The following is a 13,018-nucleotide window of genomic DNA, read 5'->3' as shown; positions in this document are numbered from 1 at the left end:
CTAAAAATATGTCTGCAAAGTGAAAAATGGTATTCTAAACATACCATTACAGAAAATTCCAGTGTAATTTATACAACAGTAAATGTGGTTGGGGGAATGAAAGTTTTATCTTTGCATATATGAGTTTCTATGGTCTTAGTTGAATAATTATTATATTCTTATTTCTAAGGTATGAAATAATGAATTTCAAGGAAATGGGAAAAGATTATTTTGATTACATCAATGTTGGAAGTTGGGACAATGGGGAATTAAAAATGGATGATGATGAAGTATGGTCTAAGAAAAATAACATCATCAGATCTGTGTGCAGTGAACCATGTGAGAAAGGCCAGATAAAGGTAATATAAAACATACACTTCTTTAATTGTTGCAACGTTAACAGTATTAGTTCTCATTGGGTATTTTTTAAATTTGGCACTTATTTTGTATTTTACATCGTAAGCTTATAATTGCAAAAAATGAGTTTATTTCATATTTTATCCTGATTAATTCTTTAGGAAGACTAGCATTCAACCCATAATAGTCTGGGGAGCTAATCTGGGCTCATCGATTCAACTGAGTAGTCATATTTGTCCTGCTCATTCTTTCTGCACATGAATGTTTCTAAAGATAAAGGTAATGATTCCTGAGAATGAGCAGTTTATAGCTGGAAAACATATTTAACACATACCTTCAAAATCCTCAAAAGAATGAATAGAAATTTCTTGGCATGCTTCTCTATCATGTTGTATATGATATATCTTATATAATGGTAGAGCTGGAGTCCCTGTCACTATATTCTTAACATAGATTATATATATGCATTTTCTTAGTTATTCATTTTTAAATTGCTTTCTTGTAGATCTCATTTGCACTCTATTCAATATACATTTTACATCATTTTCTTAATATGTCTCAAAGCTCTAATTGGGCACCTTCATCCAGAATGACCTCTCCTGGCATTGTCCAGAGATTTATGAACTTGATTTTCCATGGAGGCTTGGAATTGTTTCAGTGACAGTGAAAACACCTTTATTTTCAGTATGTTCATAGTTGGAATGCTAGCAAAGAGCAGTGCCACTATGCCTTATAATAAGTAATGATGTGAATCAAAATAGAACATGCAAAAAGTTAATCCAAATTGGTTTTGAATAATTGGAAAAATATATCACGCTGTTGTGATTCAAGAAGACTGTTATATGGGAATTATTCTTGGAACAGTGAATACATTTAGATTGGCAAAATATTGACATTCATAATGAATGGAAAATGAGCCACAGGCTGTCAGCATATTTCAAGGGTGAAAAACTCAGTGTCTCAAATTTGCCGACCCCTGTAAAGGTCTAGAAAGAGCATCTCATTATTTTAAATGAATCTACTTAAGTTACATAATCTAAGAATTGTCTAAGAGAAGTTCAGATTACCCTGAAAATGAAATTCTCTCTTCCAAAGTGTATTTGTGTGTGTGTGTGTGTGTGTGTATTACTAATAAACATAGGTCAGATTTTAGAGCCTTACATTTTACCAATCACTGATAATAAGTAAGCTCTATAAAAGGAAATATGTTTGAATGAGAGGTATCTGGTTTAGTTTCTATGCAGCACCATTAATCAGAATTTCAAATATTTCCCTCAGGTGATCCGGAAGGGAGAAGTCAGCTGCTGTTGGACCTGCACACCTTGTAAAGAGAATGAGTATGTGTTTGATGAGTACACCTGCAAGGCATGCCAGCTGGGGTCCTGGCCTACTGATGACCTGACAGGTACTTGTATCACAGTGTCAGTACATTCCTCTGAAATCAACTAAAAAGTGATGCAGCCATGAAGAGGAAAGGGTCACGCCTCCACATATCTTTCACTGTGCATAGTCTAGGGTTCAAAGTATTCCCTGGGAAACAGAAGCCTTCCCAAAGCCTGACTCACCATGGAAGGCTTTAGGTTATAGAGGAAGTTCTTCCTGATTTCTATCCTCACTCCCAACAGAACTCTGGACTGTCTATTGGGTGTATTCAGCCCATCCTCAGAAACATTGTACACACTCCTAAGTAGACCCTGAGCTTCCTTTTACGACACTGACATACATCATAAGTCAAAGAATATAAAGAGAATTTCCTTTAGCTAAAATTGTATCTTTTTCTTTGTGGTTTTTCTATTTTGAAACCTGAAGATTCTCAGTGAAGCAATGTTGTTTTTATGCAACAGTTGTCAAAGGACAAGACAGGCATGCCTTTGTTTATTTGTTCAAATTTGGTTTAATCTAGTGTCTTCATTTCGAAGGCTACTTCTAAATGCCATAGTGTTCAATCTATACTCTATGTCCATTTCCAATATTTCCAATAGGAAACTGAAATTCAAATCCCACAACCTTCCTTACAACCCATCATCAACATACTCAATGTGCATATTTGCCTAAAAAAAGAAATAAAGACATGGAAATTAATATTATTCCTCTGTTTTAAAGAAGTTCACATAAATACAAAAATATGCAAACATGACTGATATAATAAAAGTAAATGAAGATAACCATATCAAGCAAATTGATTCAGATACAAAGACAAATGTTATAAGTTCATGCTTATTTGTGGGTCCTAGACTTTATAGAAACATAAAATAATATATGCATAAAAGATATGAAAGTAGAAACAACACTAAGTAGGGGAGCACACAGAACCAGTGAGAAGAGATAATGAGAATAGATATGGAATATGTTCCAAGAACAGCATATGTTTGCTTGAAAATGGTCTTCCATATCTTAGTATAATAAAATGAGGACTAGGAGAACAATCCTTGAGGAGTACCCACTGGGATATGTCTCATAGCTCTGGATTTAAGATGGATTGTAGCACAGAATTCCTAGAAGATAGATCATAAGATCATCAGTGTTCAGTCCCTCCCTCCCTCATGGAATAAGTGATTACCCATGGTCATTGTACCAGCTTATATCAAAGCCCTGCTTATAAAGACAAACATGGTATGTACTCACTCATATATGGATTTTAAATATGGATCAGGATAGTGCCAGTCTGCACTTCCACAGATAGAGAGTCTGGGAAACAGGAAAGAACCTAAAAGATATGCATATATGCATAGTACCCAAGAGAAGAGGATGGAGACAAGATCCTCTGAATGGATGGGGAACAGGGCGAGGGGGGGGGTAGTGGGACCTGGGAAGAGTAGAGGGGGTAAAGAGGAAGGGAGTTGGTCATGGGGGAACAGGAAGTTGAGGGGGTGGGGGTAAAATAGGGGGAAGAGGGAATCATAGGATCGAAGACAGATCAGGCACCAGAGTGACCTCGAGTGATCTAAAGGTATAACATCAATTGGCAAGCTAAGCAATAGTGGAAGGACCACCTCGAATGCCCATTCCTGATAATGAACTTGATGTCTATAACTATCCGGGAGCCTTCATCCTGGGACTGATGGAAGCAGAGGCAAACACACAACTAAGCACTGAACTGAACCCAAGGAACCCAGTGACAGAGAGAGAGGAGTGATGAGCAAATTGGCAAGGAATGGGCTGGCAAAACCAGCAGAGACGGCTGATCTGAACAGGGGAGTGCTCTTGGACCCCAGACCGACAGTGGGGAGGCCAGAATGGGACTGATCTGGACCCCCCAAATGTGAGTGTCAGTGAGAAGGCCTGGGCAACCTATGGGGCTCTGAGCTGTGGATCAGTGTCTATCCCTGGTATACAATCTGTCTTCATGTGCCTATGGCACAAAGAGAGATGCTCTCTCAGCCTGGACTCTTAGGGGAGTGCCTTGACCCTACCAAGAGTGAAATGATAGACTCTAGACATCCCCTATGTGGAGGGATTTGGCAATAGGGTGGGAGGGAGGGTGGAAGGGGAGTGCGGGAGGAGGGGAGGGAGAGGGAACTGGGATTGACATGTGAAACAAGCTATTTAAAATTAAAATAAAAAATGATTAAAAAAAAAATCCAAGTCAAGGAGGGGGCCAGGATCCAGCTCCAGCAAGCTGAATAAAAAAAATAAAAAAAAAAAAAAAAAAAAAAAGAAGTCTGTGATCGGGAGCCTTTTGAAGCTTGCTCATATTAAGAGTCCTTATTAGTGAGTGGTATTTATACAGAAGATTTCTTTCTTAAAAAGATTTAATAAAACATCCAAGTGCCTAGTGGTAGCATTGAGTTCTGTTTTTACCATTAGACAGACTTTCTGAAGCTTTTAAGCATTCCAGAGCTGACTCAGTGCTGAGCAGTAAGTCAAAATGACTTTTTGGAGTAGATGAATTATAATAGTTATGTACATGCACACAAAAGTAAATGCCTACAAGACACAATTTATTCTGATTAGTTTTCTGTGAGTTTAGTGTGTCAGATTATTTGGTGATGTTTTACTTACATTGATTCATTATGTTTTGTAATTTCAAATTATATTGCTGCTGAATTTTAAAACTCTTGTATGCTGCCAGAAGGTGGTAGTGCATGCTTTCAATCAATGCACTCGGGAGGCAGAGCAGGTGGGTCTCTGTGAGTTCAAGGCCAGCATGGACTACAGAGGGAATTCCAAGACATCTAGGACTATTATATAGAGAAACCTTGTCTAAAGAAAAAAAGAACACTTGTATCCTCGAAAATCTTGCATAATTAGTTAACTTGGCAATGAACACAGTGGTTCATTAGTATCTGTGGGGGTTTGTTTCAGGTCCCCAGATAAATGTCAGAATCCCCTAAGTAAATTTACTTAAATAAATTAAATAAAAGAAACTGGGACAGTATCCACATATCCCCTATAAGTATTAAATCATTTGTATTTGGTTTATAAGGCTAAATGCAATGTAAGCAGTTATATAAATATTTGTCATAAAATAGTTGTGGAATAATGACAAGAATATGAAGTCAGCACTTGATTAATACAGATGATCTTTTCCTGAATTTTCCTCTTTGCCTTCAGTAGTTTGAATCCATGAGTGCAGTACCCATGGATACAGCCAACACAATGCTTCTAATTGTAACTTTTTTTCCTTTTACCTTCTAAGATGATGCTATTGAAAGTGAGCATAGTCTATTACTTCATAACCGCAATAGATACATATTTTATTATTTTCATTATAATAGTGGGTGATATAGAAAGCAAATGGAAAACAAACATAGTTCTCACATTTGGTCTCAGTAATATAGTCTTCTCATTACCTTGTCCTGTTGTGAGAAGAAAAGCTTTAGACACACACACACACACACACACACACACACACAAACACACACAATTGTGCAAAATAAGCAAAAGAAAAGCAGAACATGTACCTTAAAGTTGTAGTCACAAAGTATTTCTCTAGAAAAATGTCTTATGTGATTAAATAGTAATTGCTAGCAAGTGACAAGAGGAATGGCATTCCTGACCAAGAAGACAACATATATAGGAAGGCAAAAGATGTGAAATAGTTAGTTTCAAAAGGTATCGGCAAGATCCAATGCTCCCTGGAAGAATGTACTCAGGATTTGAATTGTCAGTAGAGTGAGCAAACCACTGCAAGAATTTCAGTGGATGCGACGGAGTGATAAATGGTATCTTCTTCTATAGCATTCTCCTTTCAAATACACAGATTGGACAGTTATTGCTACAGCAGACAAGATGACTTGCTGCCTTTAACTAAACAATCCATTGACTATCTGACATAGGATTTGGTATAAAATCAACAATACCTACAGACAAACTGATACAGAAGGTGTTAAGCAAGACTGTCAAATTTTATTCCGTAAACATGAGAGGAATAACTTCCTTTGCTCATAAATATCTAGACTTTAGTGTTAGATTTGAACAATTTGAGACGCCTTTTCCAATTGTTTGTTCAATAAGAATTAATTAATTCTAAAGGTTGTGGCTTTAGTGTGTTCCAGAATATGTGCCAGGGGTTGGAAATAGAAGATAAAATTAAGTTCCTAGAAAACTGAAAATTTTGCTAGAGAAAAGTTTGTTGAAAAAAAAGTAACAACTCTGTGCATTTAGCATTATAGATACAGAATGAACAGTATTATGAGCAACTAGGGAATCAGAGAAAGTTTAACATAGAAATATAAGTCAACATTCACAGGAAACGTGACAATGATGATTCTAGAAGTGATTCTTCCAGTATCATTAAAATCATAACCTAGAAATGATGCAGGAATGGCTAATGCACTACTTTCTCGTCTAATAGAATAGGCACATATATATTTATACTCTTATAGCTCAAAAATGTCCTTGTGGAAAGACAAATTCCCTACTGTTGATTCCCCTTCATTCTTATTCAGCTAACTTCTTGAATAAGTAATACACACTCACACTATCAAACTTTCTCATGCTTGATTCAATAAAGAAACTTCTTCTACTCTCATCTTGCTATTAGAAAAATCCTGACAAAAGACCCTAGGTCTACTATAGTTTGGAACATCATGGTCATTTATCATTCATTATTCCACAGATGTGTCTGTTCAGTGAAATTGGCTTGATACTGAACATTTTGGAAGATGTTACCAGCCAGGTTTCTCTGCCCTATGTAAATATCATTTCTGATTTTTGCTTTATTTGTTTTATCTGTTTGGGATGAGATCTGCTGTTGACTGTTTCGTATAATCTAGGCCATTAAAAATGGATGATTGCCCAGATTAGTTGTTAACTCACTATGTTTTTCCTGTTACAAAATCTTCCCAAATGATTTGGTTTACTTTGATCTTTTAAATATCTGCCAATACCATCGTACTGTAATTGTTGTTCAGATATGGGAATATGATTTCCAAATGTACTTTCTTCTTCCGTCTGCAGACAGGACAGCCAGGAATTGACAAACCCAAATCCTCACATGGTCTTATAAGTCCTGAGGTGTGTGTGTGTGTGTGTGTGTGTGTGTGTGTGTGTGTGTAATGTGCAGTCTTTCAGCCAGCCTGGTCCCAGAGCCATGTAAGTTCCAAATGAACACACAGGATGCTATATTAATTATGAAGCTGTTGGCAATTTGCTATATTGGCTAATTGGGTAGCTCTGACTTAATTCCTGACCCTTAATGACTAATGTATATTTTTATAAGGATGTATCTTCCAAGGACACCCTCCTGACGCGTCCTTTCCTCCTGGGAGATCACATGGTGATGACTCTCCTCACTACATTTTCCAGAATCTTCCTAGACTCCTAGTCCCAACTATCTTGCTTCCCTTTTGGCCAACAGTACTTTATTAGTACGAATAAAAAATATACACAGAAGGACTTCCCCCATTGTTTGTTTGTGTGTGTGTGTGTGTGTGTGTGTGTGTGCTAATAAGGTAGAAATTTAGTTCGTATATATCTACCTACCAAATAATAATGAACCATGTTATGAATCAAAATGATGTACATTTAAGAACAGCCCAGAAACATACTCTTTGACTAAGAAGTTTACATTTATCCTGTCGACAGTATGAGACTTGCAAGGTTTTCAAACAGAAAAATTAAAGTGTTTGTTTCTGATTACCACCATAGATGTGAGTGTGTGTATGTTTGTCCTCATAGAGGGCAGACAGCAAACAGTTATACTTGCCAAATAGTCATCATGTGCCAATATCAGCAGCAATAAATGTAAAAAACCCTGATATACAAATGTTGACATTTTAAATATTGAGAGATGTAACAAGTGGTTAGATGTTATATCAGAGATGACCAGAACAATGTAGAAATCCTGATCGGTAGATGTTAACAGCTGCAGTTGAAAACTTACTTCTTCATTGAAGTGCATGTACATACGAATCAAAGAAAAATGAGTAGCTTCCTACATGGAAATTAAAGAGAAGAGTGTTTATGAAGTTAAAATGAGGGTCCAAGAAGAAACATTATGGAGAAGATGGTCAGGACAGCTAAGCAAATTCCAAGGCTTTTAGTGTTCTATAAATCATGGTAAGATTAAAGACATTTATTTATTCAGTCATCTAATAATCCACTCAATAAAAGCATATCTAGTGCCATCTCTCACCTAGATAAAGGGAAGGAAAATAACATTTACTTCTATCACCCACATACATCGTGTGAAGCCTCTCTGTCAAGAGATAGATTAACAAGAGATTCTACACACGTTTTAACTTTTGAGCCTTAGGTTAGCTTCTTTTGTTTTCTTTTGTTAGCTCTCTGTGCTACCCAGATTGGTCTTCAAGTCCTGGTCTCTCCTAATTGCTTAGGTTTCATGAAGAGCTGGACCTCAGTGAAGTACAGGCCTATGCTACCGTGCCTATCTAATATTAATTTTGGAGTGACATAAAAACTTCCATAAAGCAATTTATACCTGAGAGAGTAGTTAACATTGAGTGTTTCTATATTTAAGTTTGATACATAACAGGAGGGCTATGGTAAACTGTCATAGGGAAGTCATGGGCTAAGCTTTACAGGCTAGTTTGTTTCATTTCCCCTCTGTACTCTTTAGCTTGGCAGAGAAGGATGCTCTTGTCCTACAGGAATGACAGTGGAGGAGATATAAATGTCTTCTATCACCTGTTTCAGAGATGGTGAGGAAAGAACAAGAAATCCTTCATTGTACATTTTATTTCTCAAATTCAGTGTGCCAAGGTACCATATTGGGGTATAGTATGTCATGAACTCTGTCTCAGAATATTTTAAGGACTAAAGCATTTCTGTAAGCTAACCAGACAAAACACTCTGCCCTTCTATCCTAGAAAATAGTTTTCAACAAGGCCATTATGTCTAGAAATATCCAAAAAATCAAATAAGAAATGAAATTCAATCCTGGAGGACCACATTCTAAATATTATTTACACAGTGATAATGGAGAATGGATATTAAATTTAAGCATGAAATGGATGGATGGGTATGGTGATATCATCTAGAAAGAGTTACATAGGAATTATAGAAGAGGTTCAATTACGTTTGTAAAGTGCCTCTGTGGGACTGGGTATCATTTGAAAATAACATGACAAGATGTTAATGTTTTTTTAAAATCTTGATTTCTTTTGTAGTCATACTCTACATATTAAATTTTTAAACAAAATATTTCATAACATTTTCTTACATAACATTGAAGAATAAATTTAAAATAAATGACTGAAATGTAAACTCTAAGAAAACTACAGTAACAAGATTTATATCAATCAATGTAAATCTATTGTTGTATGAGCTAAAATAATGTAGTAGGTGTAAAAACAAATGAAGAAATATGAGGATTAAAATTGTTAAAATTAGGTAATTTGTTTTCTAATTTAAAAAATAAGACAGTGCAATATGGTCTACTTTGAGATGGGAAGGAAAAGTGGCAAAAAGCGACAATTGTGTGGAACAGTCAGAAGTTTCTAAAAGCTTCTATTTGCCAGAAATTGTTTCATGCTTCCCCATTTCTTGGACTATAAAAATTTCCTGCTAAAGCATTTAATAAGCTAAGTGGCAGGTAGCAAGATTCTCAGATCTTTAATGTCATGTCCAAAGCTGCAAAATAATTCCTTGTTGACTCTGTCAGGGGCTGGCACCCTCCAATAAACCTACTGAAAACCAAAAGTAAACTCAGCTTGGCTTTCAAGCAGAAAGGAGTGGGAAGTCTGTGACAGGAAGTTACAATAGTTTCCTGCTTCTCACTCACTAAGAAAAGGAACTTCAGGTGCAGAGCTGTGAAAATGGAAGGAAGGTGGGAATATCCACAGGGGGCATTCAATAGTGAGTCTTCCAGTTCTGTGAGTGACTTCATTGCCTTAGAGTTTGGGAACTGCATTTTCAACCAAAGAGGAAAAGTTAGGAGAGTTCAAGAGTAAAGTGTCTAGAGGGGATCTGGAGGAAGTGCTGGGGACAGGGGCTGTGAGCAGTGACTTGTCTCTGAACTCAGAGCCTGAGATACCCTTTGCAAATGTTTATTTAAAATATGTTTCTATTTCATCCTACTTTATGGGGCATTTTATGCCTTTTAGTATGCACACTCACTTAATAAAAGCATGTGATATTGTCTTGCATTGCTAACATCAATATCATCTTGAGTGTTTTCTGTTTCAATCTTGAAACTTAGATATTATATTTTACAACTGAAATGCCTAAAATTCAGGAAAATTGTATACATTATTTAGAACCATAGACTTCAAGGAAAATTAAGTCAGGGGGATATGCCATGATACTTCCCTTCTGTCACAGCATCATTGCTTAGCCCTGTATTTCCAGGAAATTGTAGAGAAAGAGAATTCAGAGTCAAATTTTTCAAAATATTAATTATCGCTGGGATTTTCTGGTATTTTTCACTCTAAATATGATTAAAGCAGGCTATTTGGTTTTTTTAATTAAACTTAGAAACAGAAATGGGTAATTCTTGCCATTTACAAATGTTTTGTTTTTCTGGTATTTTTTGTGTGAATTTAGATGGGAAATGTTTATTTTTATCTCTCTAGGTATAACAGCATTTGCATTAATAATTGAACAGATTTTTAGAATGGTGCTCTCTAGCTGTTAACTTCTAGTTTCTGTAGCAGTCTAACCAGGACCACATGCTATACAACTGGCTTCCCTATCATTGATTCATTTTACAAACAATTTAATGTCTTTCACACAGTGCTAAGTTCTGTTACTTCAAATGAAAGGTGACTAACCTTCCATTTCTGAGGACTCAGAAGTCCATAGTAGAAGTCTGACTTAAGTAATCACATTGGAATTATAGATGTGATGTAAACACATAGCAGGTGCAAACTCAACACTTGGTGATGGATACAAGAGTCCTACTTTGAATATTCCAGAATCTGGCTGAATATACAGGCAAAAAGTCTGTCCAGATATTCATGCAAATAAGGCAGCAATTCAATATATTAAGTTTCCTACTCTAAAATAGAAATTGATTTGACGATGGTCAAATAAAAGAAGAGGAAGAAATGAAGTTGAAGAAGAAAGTGGAAGTAGAAGAGGGCTAGGACTAGAGGAACCATTGGTCACTAAGGACTGTCAGCAAGAGATATCTGATCAGGTATTGAACATTTGAAGGATCTTCTAAGAGAAAAGGAAATGAGTTATTGATAGAATGAGAACTAAAGCTGGAAAAACTGAAGAGGATGCCCGCACAGCGGGGGATCAATCACTCCTGCACAAAATGCAGCCAAACACCTGTTTTCACAGACTGATCCTTTATTAAGCAGGGAGGAAAGTTAAAGAGGCTGCTTTCTAACTCAGGCAGAAAACAGCAGCAAATGACCTTGATGGTGTAATTTTTAAGAAAAAGGGAAGTCTGTGTTGGAATGGGCTAGGTAGAATGCAGTGTAAAGGTGATAGGAGACCAGAGAGAAAGGGAAGGGAACAAGGGAAAGGGGGCAGGGGTATTTGTCCTTGACAGATAACAGACTGCCTCTGAATAGAGATGAGACAGACACATAGGCAAATGGTGACTTATAAAGGTGTATGAATGAGGCTTTTAATTTTAATTGGGTGAACCAAAGGGGACTTTTGATAGCTAGACTTTGGTAGTCAGCCACAGGAGGAGGAAGTGGCCAAATAAGGGTGGGTAGCTTTAGGAATGTAATCTGATTTTAGCAAGGTAAAGGGAATAGGGCAAAGCCTGCCAGAGCCACATGTTCCAGTAAGCTAGTGTCCATTCAAAACCAACTTCAGGCACAAACACCATAAAGAATATTTATGCCACATATAAAGGATATGTATACACGTGACCTTTTTTTTTTATTTTCCAGTTTAAATTTAGACAAGAAACAAGGTTGCTTCACAAGTCAGTTCCAGGTCCCTCTCCCTTTCCCTCCCCTCCTCCCGTGCTCTCCCCCCAACCACCCCCCCCCATTATCCCCTCATTCCCCCAGGGAGGGTGACGCCCTCCATGGGGGTGTCCATAGTCTGTCATTTCATATAGGGCAGGGCCTAGACCCTTCCCCAAGAGTTCAGGGTGAGAGTGCACCTCACATTGTTCTATGGGAGTCCAGAGTCCGTGTGTATACTTGGGATGGGTACTGATCTGCTGCCCAAGGCTCAATAGATTACCTAGGCCTCCTCACTGACACCCACATTCAGGGGGTCTTGATCAGTCCCATGCTGGATTCCCAGGCTGATGCCTGGGATTCAAGAGTTAACCTTTGTCTGGTCAGCTGTTTCTGGGGGTTAAACCAGCCCAGTCTTAATCCCTTTGATCATCAGTCCTCCCTTTCTGTTACTGGCTTTCTTGAGTTCAGCTCAGTACTTAACCAAGGGAGTCTGCCTCTTCTTCGATCAGCCACTAAATGAAGTTTCTGTTTCCCAGACTCTCTGGCCATAGGATTGTAGGCTGGCACTCCCCAGATCTATGTCTAAAATCCATATATGAGAGAGTACATGCCATGTTTCTCTTTTTGTGACTGGGTTACCTCACTCAGGATGGTTTCTTCTAGTGTCATCCATTTGCCTGCGAGTCTCATGATTCCATTATTTTTTTCTGCTGAATAGTACTCCATTGTGTAGATGTACCACATTTTCTCTATCCACTCTTCGGGTGAGGGACATCTAGGTTGCTTCCAAGTTCTGGCTATTACAAATAAAGCTGCTATGAACATAATGGAACAGACATCTTTGTTGTATGAATGGGCATCTTTTGGATATATGCCTAAGAGTGGAGTTGCTGGGTCTTGTAGTAGGTTTATTCCCATTTTTCTGAGGAATCTCCATACTGATTTCCAAAGTGGCTGAACCAGTTGGCACTCCCACCAGCAATGGAGGAGTGTCCCCCTTTTACAACATCCTCTCCAGCATAAATTGTCATTGGTGTTTTTGATTTTAGCTATTCTGACAGGAGTGAGATGGTATCTCAGAGTTGTTTTGATTTGCATTTCCCGGATGGCTAAGGATGTTGAGCACTTTCTCAAGTGCCTCTCAGCCATTTTAGACTCCTCTGTTGAAAACTCTCTATTTAGTTCTGCAGCCCACTTTTTAATTGGAGCCTTTGGTGTTTTGGAGACTTGCTTCTTGAGTTCTTTGTAAAGTTTGGAGATCAACCCTCTGTCAGATGTGGGATTAGTGAATATTTTTCCCATTCTGTGGGCTGCCTTTTTGTCTTGCTGACTGTGTCCTTTGCCTTACAGAAGCTTCTCAGTTTCAGGAGGTCCCATTTATTAATTGTTGGTCTCACTGTCTG

General features: G+C 37.5%; 1 protein-coding gene across 4 annotated transcripts in view; it reads left to right on the top strand.

Moving 5' to 3' along the window:
* Positions 1-13,018, top strand: part of Grm5 (glutamate metabotropic receptor 5) — a 456,261-nt gene that overhangs the window by 381,152 nt on the left and 62,091 nt on the right. For all 4 annotated transcript variants that reach the window (XM_013124694.3, XM_005085371.3, XM_013124691.3 and 1 more), the window contains exons 7-8: positions 170-338; positions 1,615-1,741. In XM_013124694.3, the coding sequence (XP_012980148.2) occupies positions 170-338; positions 1,615-1,741 (296 nt within the window). The remainder of the gene's footprint in view (positions 1-169; positions 339-1,614; positions 1,742-13,018) is intronic.

The sequence above is a fragment of the Mesocricetus auratus genome, unplaced genomic scaffold (assembly GCF_017639785.1).
Source record: "Mesocricetus auratus isolate SY011 unplaced genomic scaffold, BCM_Maur_2.0 Super-Scaffold_4256, whole genome shotgun sequence".
NCBI classification, from domain to species: domain Eukaryota; kingdom Metazoa; phylum Chordata; class Mammalia; order Rodentia; family Cricetidae; genus Mesocricetus; species Mesocricetus auratus.
The sequence above is the reverse complement of the archived record's forward strand: the minus strand, read 5'-3'. Positions and strand labels throughout refer to the sequence as shown.